The 13,990-nt window shown below is 62.7% G+C and overlaps 1 protein-coding gene across 2 annotated transcripts in view; it reads right to left on the minus strand.

The window, feature by feature from the left end:
• Window positions 1–12,399: 12,399 nt before the first annotated feature.
• Window positions 12,400–13,990, minus strand: part of NSF (N-ethylmaleimide sensitive factor, vesicle fusing ATPase) — a 92,080-nt gene continuing 90,489 nt past the window's right edge. For both annotated transcript variants that reach the window (XM_068167193.1, XM_068167192.1), the window contains one exon: window positions 12,400–13,898. In XM_068167193.1, coding sequence (XP_068023294.1) covers window positions 13,880–13,898 — 19 coding nt within the window. In that variant the 3' untranslated portion in view covers window positions 12,400–13,879. The remainder of the gene's footprint in view (window positions 13,899–13,990) is intronic.

Raw genomic sequence — 13,990 nt, forward strand, 5'->3', positions numbered from 1 at the left:
CTGGGCAGATCCCCCCCAGGTGCTGCAGCTCCTTAGCAGGGTTCCCCAGTAGGACTTCACAGGCCAGGGCGAGCCCAGAGCACGTCCCAGGGACAGGGCAGCCACCAGGGATGGACAGGGAGGCAAAAGCCATGGGGTGAGGAAATGTCTGCCCAAGGCTTCTGAGCAGCTCTGCCCCATCAGGCAGACTTCAAACCACTTCCTGCAGTAGAAAAGGGGCCAGGGGGGACCTTCACACACCCCGGGGGGGACCTTCCCTCACCCCAGGGGAGACCTTCACACACCCCAGGGCAGACCCTCCCTCACCCCAGGGGAGACCTTCACATACCCCAGGGCAGACCCTCCCTCACCCCAGGGGAGACCTTCACATACCCCAGGGCAGACCCTCCCTCACCCCAGGGGAGACCTTCACATACCCCAGGGCAGACCCTCCCTCACCCCAGGGGAGACCTTCACATACCCCAGGGCAGACCCTCCCTCACCCCAGGGGAGACCTTCACATACCCCAGGGCAGACCCTCCCTCACCCCAGGGGAGACCTTCCCCCACCCCAGGGGAGACCTTCCCCCACCTGCTCCCCAGGCCACAGCCCCCCCCCCAGCATGGATCCTCACTCTGGGCTGAGGTTTTCCTGGTGCATTGCCCCTGGGCTGAACGTCCCCTGCCCTGCAGGGCTCCTCCACAGCTGGTGAGGAGCGAAGCCCCAGGCCCAGCAGCAGAGATTGAGCACAGAGCTGTCCCCAAGCCGTTCCAGCTGTGTCCTCCCCTCCACCCCCTTGGCCCAGGGGGAAGAGCAGTGCCCAGCACTGCAAAGAGCAATAAAGGGGCTGGCAGCCCCCTCCTGTGCAGCACAGCTCCTGGCCCCCCACCCAGCCCTGTGGCTGGACACAGCCCGGGCAGAAGCCTCGGTCCCTGCCCCGTGGAGCACAGTGAAGAGCTCCTGGATCCACCCAGCCTGGGCAGCAGCTTCGTGGACCTCAAGGTGCCAGGAGAGCTCCAGGCAGCAAACCCTGGGCCGAGAGTCCTCCTGCTGAGAGGCTGCCCCTGGACTCCCTGCGCCTGCAAAGACTCCGAGGGCCCAGCCGGGCCCCAGCCCTCCCTCCCTCCCTCCCTCCCTCCTCCTTTCCTTTGGGTTTGAGTTGAGAAGAGGCATTTCAGAGTAACTTAGAGCATCCCTTACCTTGCCACCCCCCCTCCCCTTGCCCTGTAGCCAGGTGTCTCCTAGCACTGAAGGGAAGATTCTCTTCCCATCCACCTGCTTGATCCAAAGTTTTGTACATACAGAGTTGTAGAGGGCTTGAGTGGGGGTTGGGGGGGTTGGGGGTTTGGGGGTTTGGGGTTGGGGAGGGGGTTTGGTGTTGTTATTTTATATGCAGAAGGAAGACAAATGTCTCTTTTTATAAGCATTATTTATTATGCACTGTACAGAGCTGAGCTAAGGCAGAGTCTATATTATATAAATATCTATATTTGGAGAAAAAAAACCAAACCACAGCAGCCCCAAAGCCACTGCAGTTTGTTGTGTCTCTGGGGGGGAGGGCAAAGGCACTGAAGGGAAGGTGGAGGGGAGAAAAAAAACCACCCCCCAAGCACCAGCCAAACCCTCAGCGGGCAGCTGGGGGGGGTTGGGGCTCTTGGGGCTCCTGCTGAGCAGCCATGGGGGGCTGGGGAGGGGGCAGAGGGTTATGAGTCACAGAGAGCTCCTCCAGGCTCTCCTCTCTCCCTGGCTCCTCCTCAGAGCTGGCATCTTCAGAGGCTCTGTGCTCAGCTGGGCATTGTGGCCACAGAGAGTGCCGGGGGGGGGTCAGCCTGCTTGGTGGAGGCCTGAGGAGCTGCCTGTGAGACAAAGCTGTGTGCAGAGCCCTGCTGGGGGCAAACCTCCTCAGCTGGGAGCCCTGGGCTGGCTGCTGCAGCTGCCACCAGCCCCTGAGGAGCACAGGCACTCAAGTTCCTCTCCATGGGATCTCCTCAGAGCTGGGATCTCACTCTGCTCACTTGGACATTTTGGTCACACAGAGTGCCAGGGGTGGGAAGGGAGCTCCAGAGCTCAGCCAGCCCAGCCCCCAGAGCAGCATCACCCAGGGCAGGGCACCCAGAACACATCCAGGGGGGTTGGAAGCTCTCCAGAGCAGCAGACTCCATCCACAGCCTCTCTGGGCAGCCTGCTCCAGGGCTCTGCACCCTCACAGGGACAAAGTTTCCCTCCTGCTCCCCTGGCAGCTCCTCTGCTCCAGCTTGCCCCCAGTGCCCCCTGTGCTGTCCCTGGCCAGCCCTGAGCAGAGCCTGGCTCCAGCTGTGCATAGCTTTATCCCCAGCCATGAGGGCAGCCCTCAGGCTCCTCTGCTCCCAGCTGCCTCAGCCTGGCCCCACAGGAGATGTTCCACTGCCTGCAGCAGCTCTGTGCCCCTGGGCTGGACTCTCTCCAGCAGTTCCCTGAGGTCCTTCTTGAGCTGAAGGGCCCAGAACTGGACCCCCCCAGCTCACACCCAGTGCCAGGCAGAATGGTGACAACCAGAGGAGATTCCACAGCTGAAAGCTGAGGGATTTATTTCTGGAGTCAGTCTGACCCTGTGCCAGGGAAGGCCCTGGAGCAAGGTCACCCTGAGTGCCAGCTGCACCATGTGCAGGGCAGCCAGGAGACCAGGCCCAGGCAGCAAGGGGCCATGAAGGGCAGGTCCTGCTTGACCAACCTGACCTCCTTCCATGGCATCTCCCTGGAGGGGATGAGGGCAGGCTGTGGCTGTTGTTTACCTGCACTTTAGCAAAGCCTTTGGCAGCATTTCCCACAGCACAGAGCCACAGAGCCACGGAGCTGCCAGGGCTGGAAGGGAGCTCAAGGCTCAGCCAGCCCCAGCCCCCTGCCATGCCCAGGGACACCTCACACCACAGCAGGTTGCTCACAGCCACCTCCAGCCTGGCTGCAAACACCTCCAGGCAGGAGGCTTCCACCACCTCCCTGGGCAGCCTGTGCCAGGCTCTCACCACCCTCCTGGGGAACAACTTCTTCCTCACAGCCAAGCTCCATCTCCCCACTTCTAGTTCTGCTCCATCCCCCCCAGTCCTGTCCCTCCCTGACACCCCAGAGCAGAGGGGCAGGAGCCTCTCCCTCCACCTCTGGCAATGGGCACTGGCAGCACTGGCAGCTGAGCTGCCCTTGGCCTTCTGGGCTGCCAGTGCCCATTGCTGGCTCCCTGCCTCAGGCCTGATTCCTGCCCCCTATCCCTCCCTGACAGCCTCAAAAGTCCCTCCCCAGCTTTCCTGCAGCCCCCTGCAGATCCTGGAAGGCCACAAGGAGGTCTCCTGGGAGCCTTCTCCTCTCCAGCCTGCACAACCCCACCTGCCTTGGCTGGGTGGAGGCTTCCTTGGGTCAAGCACTGGCTGCAGGCTGGGCCCAGAGGGTGCTGGGGAAGGGAATGCAGCTGGGGGCTGCTCACAGGAGCTGTCCCCAGGGCTCAGAGCTGGGCCAGCTCTGTTTGATGTCTCCAGCACTGCTCTGGCTGAGGAGATCAGGGCACCCCCAGGGAGCCTGAGGATGGCACTAAGCTGGGTGCCAGTGGTGAGCTGCTGGAGGGTAGGAGGGGACCTGGCCAGGATGGATCCAGGGCTGAGGCCACTGGGAGGAGGTTCAACAACTCCAAGTGCTGAGTGCTGCACTTGGGGCACAACAGCCCCAGGGAGGCTCCAGGCTGGGGGCAGAGGGGATGGGAAGTGCCCAGCAGGAAAGGCCCTGGGGGTGCTGGGTGCCAGCAGCTGGAGCTGAGGCAGCAGTGCCCAGGGGGCCAAGAAGGCCTCCAGCAGCCTGGGCTGGAGCAGCAATGCTGTGGGCAGCAGGGGCAGGGCAGGGCTGGTGCCCCTGGGCTGGGCACTGGGGAGGCCACAGCTGGAACCATGGGGTCAGGTTTGGGCCTCTCACTGCAAGAAGGACTTTGAGAGGCTGAGCAGGGCCAGGGAAGGGCAACAGAGCTGGGGAAGGGTCTGGAGAGCAGGGCTGGGGAGGAGCAGCTGAGGGAGCTGGGGGTGGTTAGTGTGGAGTGAAGGAGGCTGAGGGAGACCTCCTTGCTCTCTGCAGCTCTGAGAGGAGGCTGCAGCCAGGGGGGGTTGGGCTCTGCTCCCCAGGCTCAGGGGATGGAAGGAGAGGAAAAGGCTGAAACTGTGCCAGGGGAGGCTGAGGTTGGAGAGGAAGCAAAATGTCTTTGGTGCAGGAGTGGTCAGGGCCTGGCAGAGGCTGCCCAGGGAGGTGGTGGAGTCCCCAGGGAGGTGTCCCAGGTGTGGCCCTTGGGGGCAGGGTCTGGTGGCCATGGGGGGGCTGGGCTGGTGTTGGCCTGGGTGGCCCTGGAGGCCTTCTCCAACCCAACCACTTCTGTGAGTCTCAGACCGACACAAAATGCAGCAGAGATTCCTCAGCTGCAGGCCAAGGGTTTGGCTCCTGGGCTCTCCCCTCCCGGAGAGCTCAGACAGGAGAGGGAAGCAGGCTCAGGGCTTCAGGTCCTGCCCCCCAGCACAGCTGCAGCCTGGCACACAGCCACTGCCGAGGGCTGGGGCACTGAGCACCACCATGGGGGTGCCTCAGCACCATCCTGTGGCTGCCTCAGCACCATCCTGTGGCTGCCTCAGCACCATGTCCCCACCACTGATGATGCCCTGAAGTGCTGCACAGGACTTGCTCAGCCCTGGGCTCAGCCTGCAGGGCAAACCTCACCACAGAACCACTGCAGGGGCCGTGGGCAGTGGCTCCATGGCCAAGTGGAGAGCAGTGAGGAGTGGAGCTGCCCTGTGGTCAGGGTTGGGACTGGCTGTTGAACCTCCCTGCTGGTGACACTGAGACTGAGGCACCCTCAGCAAGCTGCAGGTGACACCAAGCGGTGCAGGGGACACAACTGAGGGACAGGATCCATGCAGAGGGGCCTGGAGAGGCTGGGGAAGGGGAGCCATGAGAACATCAGGAGCCTCAGCAGGGCCAAGTGCCAAGCCCTGCATCAGGTAACACCTGGTAGCAGTGCAGGCTGGGGGTGAAGGGCTGGAGAGCAGCCCTGAGGAGAAGGACTTGGGGCTGTAAAGCTGGACAGGAGGTGGCACAGAGCACTGCCAGCCCAGCCCCAGCCTGGGCTGAGCCCCAGCAGGGTGGGCAGCAGGGGCAGGGAGGGGATTCTGCCCTCTGCTGTGCTCTGCTCAGACCTCCCCTGCAGGGCTGGGGCAGCTCTGGAGCCCTCAGCACAGACAGGGAGCTGGGGGAGCAGGGCCAGAGGAGGCCACAGCAGTGCTGGCAGGGCTGGAAGCCCTCTGCTGGGAGCCAGGCTGAGAGAGTTGGCCTTGGGCAGCCTGCAGAGGAGAAGGCTCCAGGGAGAGCTTCTGGTGGCCTTGCAGTGCTTCAAGGGCCCAGCAGAGAGCTGGGGACAGAGCTTTGAGCAGGGCCTGATGGGACAGGCCAAGGGGGGAGGGTTGGAAAGGGCAAGAGGGAGCTTGAGAGTGGAGAGAAGGAGAAATGTTTGGCAGTGAGGGTGGGGAGAGCCTGGCCCAGGCTGCCCAGAGAGCTGGGAGCTGCCCCATGCCTGGCAGCAGTGCAGGGGAGGTTGGTTGGGGCTGTGAGCAGCCTGCCCTGGCTGGGGCTGTCCCTGCTGGCTGCAGGGGGCTGCACTGGGTGAGCTTTGGGGATCCCTTCCCCCCCAAGCCATGATTGTATGAGAACAGAGTCTCTCTCCGAGCACCATGAAGTCCATGCAGGGACCATTAAAGCTGCTTGAAGCTGCAGGCCCAGGTGAGCAGGGGGCAAAGCAGAGGATCTGGCTGGGCTTCAGTCTGGGTTGAAAACCCCAGCTGAGGCAGGGCTCTGCTTCCCAGCCAGCAGCACAGCACCAGCTGAGAGCAGAGCAGCTCACAACCTCTCCAGCACCTCCTGGAGAGCTGGCTTCCAAGATGCAGGCAATGCCCTCTCAGTGAGGCAGAGCAATGCCCACCTGTGGGCTGGGAGGGCTCCCAAAAGCATGGCCAGGAAGGCTCCAGAGAGACTTCTCCTGAGGCTGTCTGAGCCAGGCCAAGGGGGAATGGTTTGGAGCTGAGGCAGAGCAGGATCGGAGTGGAGCTGAGGAAGAAGCTCTGCAGTGGGAGGCTGAGGAGACTCTGGCACAGGCTGCCCAGGGAGGCTGTGGCTGCCCCCTGCCTGGGGGTGTTCAGGGTCAGGCTGGATGAGGCCTGGAGCAGATGTGCCTGAGCTGCAGACAGGAAGCTTCTGCCAGGGCCAGCTCCTGGGCATGGCAGCAGCACTGCTGAGCTGCTGAGGCAGCAGCCAGCCCAGGAGGCTCAGCCTCAGGAGCTGGGAGCTGCAGGGCTGGGAGCTGACTCCTGGCTCACAGCTGCCCAGGGCTGCCTCCAGCACCTTCCAGGCCCCAGCCCCAGCCCACACTTGGCCTGAGGGTAACAACCTGGGTGTGGAGCGGAGACCCTCGTGGGAGGCTCCAGGGAAGGCAGGAGAGGGCAGGGCAGGGAGGGAGGCTTTGGGCAGCGCAGTTCAAGGTGCCCCAGGAGCCAGCAGGAGCTGCTCCAGGCCTGGCAGGGGGCTGGGGGCAGGGGCGGCAGGCAGCCAATTCTCTTCTGCCATCTGCAGGAAGCTTCCTGGAGGGAGAGCTGGGAACAGGCTGCAGGGGCTGGGAGGGGCAGCTGGAGCCGGCCCGGGGTTGGAGCAGGGCCTCAGGAGACACAGCTGCACACAGCTGCACACACACAGCTGCACACAGCTGCACACACACACAGCTGCACACAGCTGCACACACACAGCTGCACACACACAGCTGCACACAGCTGCACACACACAGCTGCACACAGCTGCACACACACAGCTGCACACACACAGCTGCACACAGCTGCACACACACACAGCTGCACACAGCTGCACACACACAGCTGCACACACACAGCTGCACACACACAGCTGCACACAGCTGCACACACACAGCTGCACACACACAGCTGCACACACACAGCTGCACACAGCTGCACACACAGCTGCACACACAGCTGCACACACACAGCTGCACACAGCTGCACACAGCTGCACAAACACAGCTGCACACACACAGCTGCACACACACAGCTGCACACAGCTGCACACACACAGCTGCACACACACAGCTGCACACACACAGCTGCACACAGCTGCACAAACACAGCTGCACACACAGAGCTGCACACAGCTGCACACAGCTGCACACACACAGCTGCACACACACAGCTGCACACACACAGCTGCACACACAGCTGCACACAGCTGCACACAGCTGCACACACACAGCTGCACACACACGGCTGCACACACAGCTGCACACAGCTGCACACACACAGCTGCACACACACAGCTGCACACACACAGCTGCACACAGCTGCACAAACACAGCTGCACACACAGAGCTGCACACAGCTGCACACAGCTGCACACACACAGCTGCACACACACAGCTGCACACAGCTGCACACACACAGCTGCACACAGCTGCACACACACAGCTGCACACACACAGCTGCACACAGCTGCACACACACACAGCTGCACACAGCTGCACACACACAGCTGCACACACACAGCTGCACACACACAGCTGCACACAGCTGCACACACACAGCTGCACACACACAGCTGCACACACACAGCTGCACACAGCTGCACACACAGCTGCACACACAGCTGCACACACACAGCTGCACACAGCTGCACACAGCTGCACAAACACAGCTGCACACACACAGCTGCACACACACAGCTGCACACAGCTGCACACACACAGCTGCACACACACAGCTGCACACACACAGCTGCACACAGCTGCACAAACACAGCTGCACACACAGAGCTGCACACAGCTGCACACAGCTGCACACACACAGCTGCACACACACAGCTGCACACACACGGCTGCACACACAGCTGCACACAGCTGCACACACAGAGCTGCACACACAGCTGCACACACACAGCTGCACACAGCTGCACACAGCTGCACAAACACAGCTGCACACACACAGCTGCACACACACAGCTGCACACAGCTGCACACACACAGCTGCACACACACAGCTGCACACACAGAGCTGCACACAGCTGCACAAACACAGCTGCACACACACAGCTGCACACAGCTGCACACAGCTGCACACACACAGCTGCACACACACAGCTGCACACACACAGCTGCACACAGCTGCACACACACAGCTGCACACACACAGCTGCACACACACAGCTGCACACACAGCTGCACACACACAGCTGCACACACACAGCTGCACACAGCTGCACACACACAGCTGCACACACACAGCTGCACACACACAGCTGCACACAGCTGCACACACAGCTGCACACACACAGCTGCACACACACAGCTGCACACAGCTGCACACACAGCTGCACACACACAGCTGCACACAGCTGCACACACACAGCTGCACACAGCTGCACACAGCTGCACACACACAGCTGCACACACACAGCTGCACACACACAGCTGCACACACACAGCTGCACACAGCTGCACACACACAGCTGCACACAGCTGCACACAGCTGCACACACACAGCTGCACACACACAGCTGCACACAGCTGCACACTCACAGCTGCACACACACAGCTGCACACACACAGCTGCACACACACAGCTGCACACAGCTGCACACTCACAGCTGCACACACACAGCTGCACACAGCTGCACACTCACAGCTGCACACACACAGCTGCACACACACAGCTGCACACAGCTGCACACACACAGCTGCACACACACAGCTGCACACAGCTGCACACACACAGCTGCACACACACAGCTGCACACACACAGCTGCACACAGCTGCACACTCACAGCTGCACACACACAGCTGCACACACACAGCTGCACACACACAGCTGCACACAGCTGCACACACAGCTGCACACACACAGCTGCACACAGCTGCACACACACAGCTGCACACAGCTGCACACAGCTGCACACACACAGCTGCACACACACAGCTGCACACAGCTGCACACACACAGCTGCACACACACAGCTGCACACAGCTGCACACACACAGCTGCACACACACAGCTGCACACACACAGCTGCACACACAGCTGCACACACACAGCTGCACACACAGCTGCACACACACAGCTGCACACACACAGCTGCACACACAGCTGCACACACACAGCTGCACACACACAGCTGCACACAGCTGCACACACACAGCTGCACACAGCTGCACACACAGCTGCACACACAGCTGCACACACACAGCTGCACACACACAGCTGCACACAGCTGCACACACACCGCTGCACACACACAGCTGCACACAGCTGCACACACACAGCTGCACACACACAGCTGCACACAGCTGCACACACACAGCTGCACACAGCTGCACACAGCTGCACACACACAGCTGCACACACACAGCTGCACACAGCTGCACACACAGCTGCACACACACAGCTCCACACACACAGCTGCACACACACAGCTGCACACAGCTGCACACAGCTGCACACACACAGCTGCACACACACAGCTGCACACAGCTGCACACACACAGCTGCACACACACAGCTGCACACACAGCTGCACACACACAGCTGTACACACAGCTGCACACACACAGCTGCACACACAGCTGCACACACAGCTGCACACACACAGCTGCACACAGCTGCACACAGCTGCACACACAGCTGCACACACACAGCTGCACACACAGCTGCACACAGCTGCACACACACAGCTGCACACACAGAGCTGCACACAGCTGCACACACACAGCTGCACACAGCTGCACACACACAGCTGCACACAGCTGCACACACAGCTGCACACACACAGCTGCACACACAGCTGCACACAGCTGCACACACACAGCTGCACACACAGAGCTGCACACAGCTGCACACACACAGCTGCACACACACAGCTGCACACACAGCTGCACACACACAGCTGCACACACACAGCTGCACACAGCTGCACACAGCTGCACACACACAGCTGCACACACACAGCTGCACACACACATCTGCACACACAGCTGCACACACACAGCTGCACACACACAGCTGCACACAGCTGCACACACAGAGCTGCACACACACAGCTGCACACAGCTGCACACACAGAGCTGCTCACACACAGCTGCACACACACAGCTGCACACACACAGCTGCACACACAGCTGCACACACACAGCTGCACACACACAGCTGCACACAGCTGCACACAGCTGCACACACACAGCTGCACACACACAGCTGCACACACACAGCTGCACACACAGCTGCACACACACAGCTGCACACACACAGCTGCACACAGCTGCACACACAGAGCTGCACACACACAGCTGCACACAGCTGCACACACAGAGCTGCTCACACACAGCTGCACACACACAGCTGCACACACACAGCTGCACACACAGCTGCACACACACAGCTGCACACACACAGCTGCACACACAGAGCTGCACACAGCTGCACACACAGCTGCACACACACAGCTGCACACAGCTGCACACACACAGCTGCACACACACAGCTGCACACAGCTGCACACACAGAGCTGCTCACACACAGCTGCACACACACAGCTGCACACACAGCTGCACACAGCTGCACACACACAGCTGCACACACACAGCTGCACAAACAGCTGCACACAGCTGCACACACACAGCTGCACACACACAGCTGCACACACACAGCTGCACACACAGCTGCACACAGCTGCACACACACAGCTGCACACACAGAGCTGCACACAGCTGCACACACACAGCTGCACACACACAGCTGCACACACACAGCTGCACACAGCTGCACACACACAGCTGCACACACACAGCTGCACACACAGCTGCACACACACAGCTGCACACAGCTGCACACAGCTGCACACACAGCTGCACACACACAGCTGCACACAGCTGCACACACACAGCTGCACACAGCTGCACACAGCTGCACACACAGCTGCACACACACAGCTGCACACAGCTGCACACACACAGCTGCACACAGCTGCACACACACAGCTGCACACAGCTGCACACACAGCTTCACACTTAGCTGAGCAGCTCTGGGGCTTCCTCAGCACTGCAGGGGCAGAGAGCTCTGCCCGGGGTTGGGGCTGGCCCAGAGCTCTTCTCAGCCAACTCCCTCAGGGCCTCCTGTGGCCAAGCTGCACAGGCAGCAGATTCCAGCCCTGCACAGCTGGGCACCAGCTGGGCACCACTGGGCACCCCTCTGGCTCTCACTGCAGCTGCACAGCCCTGTCCCCCCAGCCCCCCACACACAGCCCTGCCCCTGCAGCCCCCCAGCTGCTCACTCCTGCCCCCCCAACCTCACACACACAGCCCTGCCCCAGCAGCCCCCCAGCTGCTCACTCCTGTCTCCCCAGCCCCCCACACACAGCCCTGCCCCTGCAGCCCCCCAGCTGCTCACTCCTGCCCCCCCAGCACCCCACACACAGCCCTGCCCCAGCAGCCCCCCAGCTGCTCACTCCTGCCCCCCCCAGCACCCCACACACAGCCCTGTCCCAGCAGCCCCCCAGCTGCTCACTCCTGTCCCCCCAGCACCTCCCCACACACAGCCCTGCCCCAGCAGCCCCCCAGCTGCTCACTCCTGTCCCCCCAGCACCCCATACACAGCCCTGCCCCAGCAGCCCCCCAGCTGCTCACTGCTCTCCCCCCCAGCACCTCCCCACACACAGCCCTGCCCCAGCAGCCCCAGCTGCTCACTCCTGTCCCCCCAGCACCTCCCCAGCCCTGCCCCAGCAGCCCCCCAGCTGCTCACTGCTCTCCCCCCAGCACCTCCCCACACACAGCCCTGCCCCAGCAGCCCCCCAGCTGCTCACTGCTCTCCCCCCAGCACCTCCCCACACACAGCCCTGCCCCAGCAGCCCCCCAGCTGCTCACTCCTGTCCCCCCAGCACCCCACACACAGCCCTGCCCCAGCAGCCCCCAGCTGCTCATTCCTGTCCCCCTAGCACCTCCCCACACACAGCCCTGCCCCAGCAGCCCCCCAGCTGCTCACTCCTGTCCCCCCAGCACCCCACACACAGCCCTGCCCCAGCAGCCCCCCAGCTGCTCACTCCTGTCCCCCCAGCACCTCCCCAGCCCTGCCCCAGCAGCCCCCCAGCTGCTCACTGCTCTCCCCCCAGCACCTCCCCACACACAGCCCTGCCCCAGCAGCCCCCCAGCTGCTCACTCCTGTCCCCCCAGCCCCCCAGCTGCTCACTCCTGTCCCCCCAGCACCTCCCCACACACAGCCCTGTCCCAGCAGCCCCCCAGCTGCTCACTCCTGCCCCTCCAGCACCCTCCCCAGCCCTGCCCCAGCAGCCCCCCAGCTGCTCACTCAGGTGCTCAGCAGCCCTTGTGCTTTATTGACCACTGGCTGTGCAGTCTCCCAGCTATTTATTCACCACCACACTGTGGACAGACACAACAAGGCTCAGCGCATCAGCTGCTGAGTGCTCCCGGGCTGGGAGCAGCAGAGGAGGGGAGGGGACACAGAAACCCACGAGAGCACACAGATGAGAGGGGAGAAGCGCCACGGGGGCTGCTGGCAAGGTCAGCACAACACAACAGCGCTGCCACAGGAAGCAGGGCTGCAGGGGGCCCGGGGCACCTCCTCTGGGCCTGGCGGGACGGGGAGCTGCCCTGGGGGCTGGGCTGGGCCCGGCTGCCAGCCCCAGCAGTGCCTCTGGGCAGGGCTGGGAAGCCACCAGTGACCACCGATGGCTTTGGTCTCCACCTGAGGTATGTTCCAGGTTCACTGAAGCGTGCAGCTGAGGAGCCAGGGGGCAGCGACCTGCTGCGGGCACCGGCAGCAGCACCCCGGGGCAGGAGGTGGCTCCTGGGGAGGGACCACAGCAGAGGCTGATACATTCCTTGGTTTCAGTGCAAAATCGAGGCCAGGCTGGGGCCCTGGGGCCCCTCAGAGCTTGGCTTCCTCTCCAGCCCCAAGGAGCAATCCCAACCTTTGGTAAGGTGCCAGGGGAAAGGGCTGCGAGGAGGCTCCCCCTGCACTGTGCCCAGGAGGCTGCACTCAGCCCCCCTGGAGCTGCTGCTGAGCTCACAGCAGGCTCTGAGGCCTTCAGTACTGGCTCTGGGAGCTCCCTCTGCCCCCAGCAGCACGGTCCCCTGCGTCCCCAGCCCTAGCCCCACCTCTGCCATGGGGCCACAGGCCAGCTGGGTGGAGGAGAGCAGAAGGGAGAGCATCTGGGGGCCTGGGGTGGGCTCTGGCTGCAGGGGGTGGGCTCTGGCTGCAGGGGGTGGGCTCTGGCCGCAGGGGGTGGGCTCTGGCAGCAGGGGGTGGGCTCTGGCTGCAGGGGGTGGGCTCTGGCTGCAGGGGGTGGGCTCACTCTGGCTGCAGGGGGTGGGCTCTGGCCGCAGGGGGTGGGCTCTGGCTGCAGGGGGTGGGCTCTGGCTCGGTGCTGGGTGAGCTGTGGGCCGTTCAGCAGAGCAGGGAAGACAGAGCAGCAGCTGAATGTGCCCCCAGCCCAGGCTGTGGGGCCAGCAGGGGCCAGGGCTGCTCCCCTGCCACGGCAGCTGGACACAAGTGAGGGTTAGCTGCAGAACCTGCAGGGCCTTGCCCCGTGCTAAACCCAGAGGAGGTGGCAGCCTGGCCTGCACAGAGACAGCAGCACAGCTCTGGGAGACACCTGCACATCACACTGGGTACTGAGGAGAAGGAATGAGGATGCTGTATTGCACTACACATGCAGGTCCCACGGGGGGTGGGGAGAGGGCAGCGCTTCACTGTGTCCAGGGCGGTGAGCACAGGGCAGCAAAGATCCCAGGGAACCTTCTCCAGCTTGGTCTCTTGCCCAGCTGTTGGTCTGGCACTTGGTCCTCCTTCAGTCCAGGGTAGGGACTCTTGCAAAAGAAGCCAAATGCATCAGGAGAGCAAGCAGAGGCCCCAGGGCAGCAAGCAGGGGCAGCAGGGCAGCAAGCAGAAGCCCCAGGGC

The sequence above is a fragment of the Melanerpes formicivorus genome, unplaced genomic scaffold (genome assembly GCF_026170545.1).
Source record: "Melanerpes formicivorus ecotype bairdi unplaced genomic scaffold, bMelFor1.0.p_v2 SCAF_113, whole genome shotgun sequence".
NCBI lineage: Eukaryota > Metazoa > Chordata > Aves > Piciformes > Picidae > Melanerpes > Melanerpes formicivorus.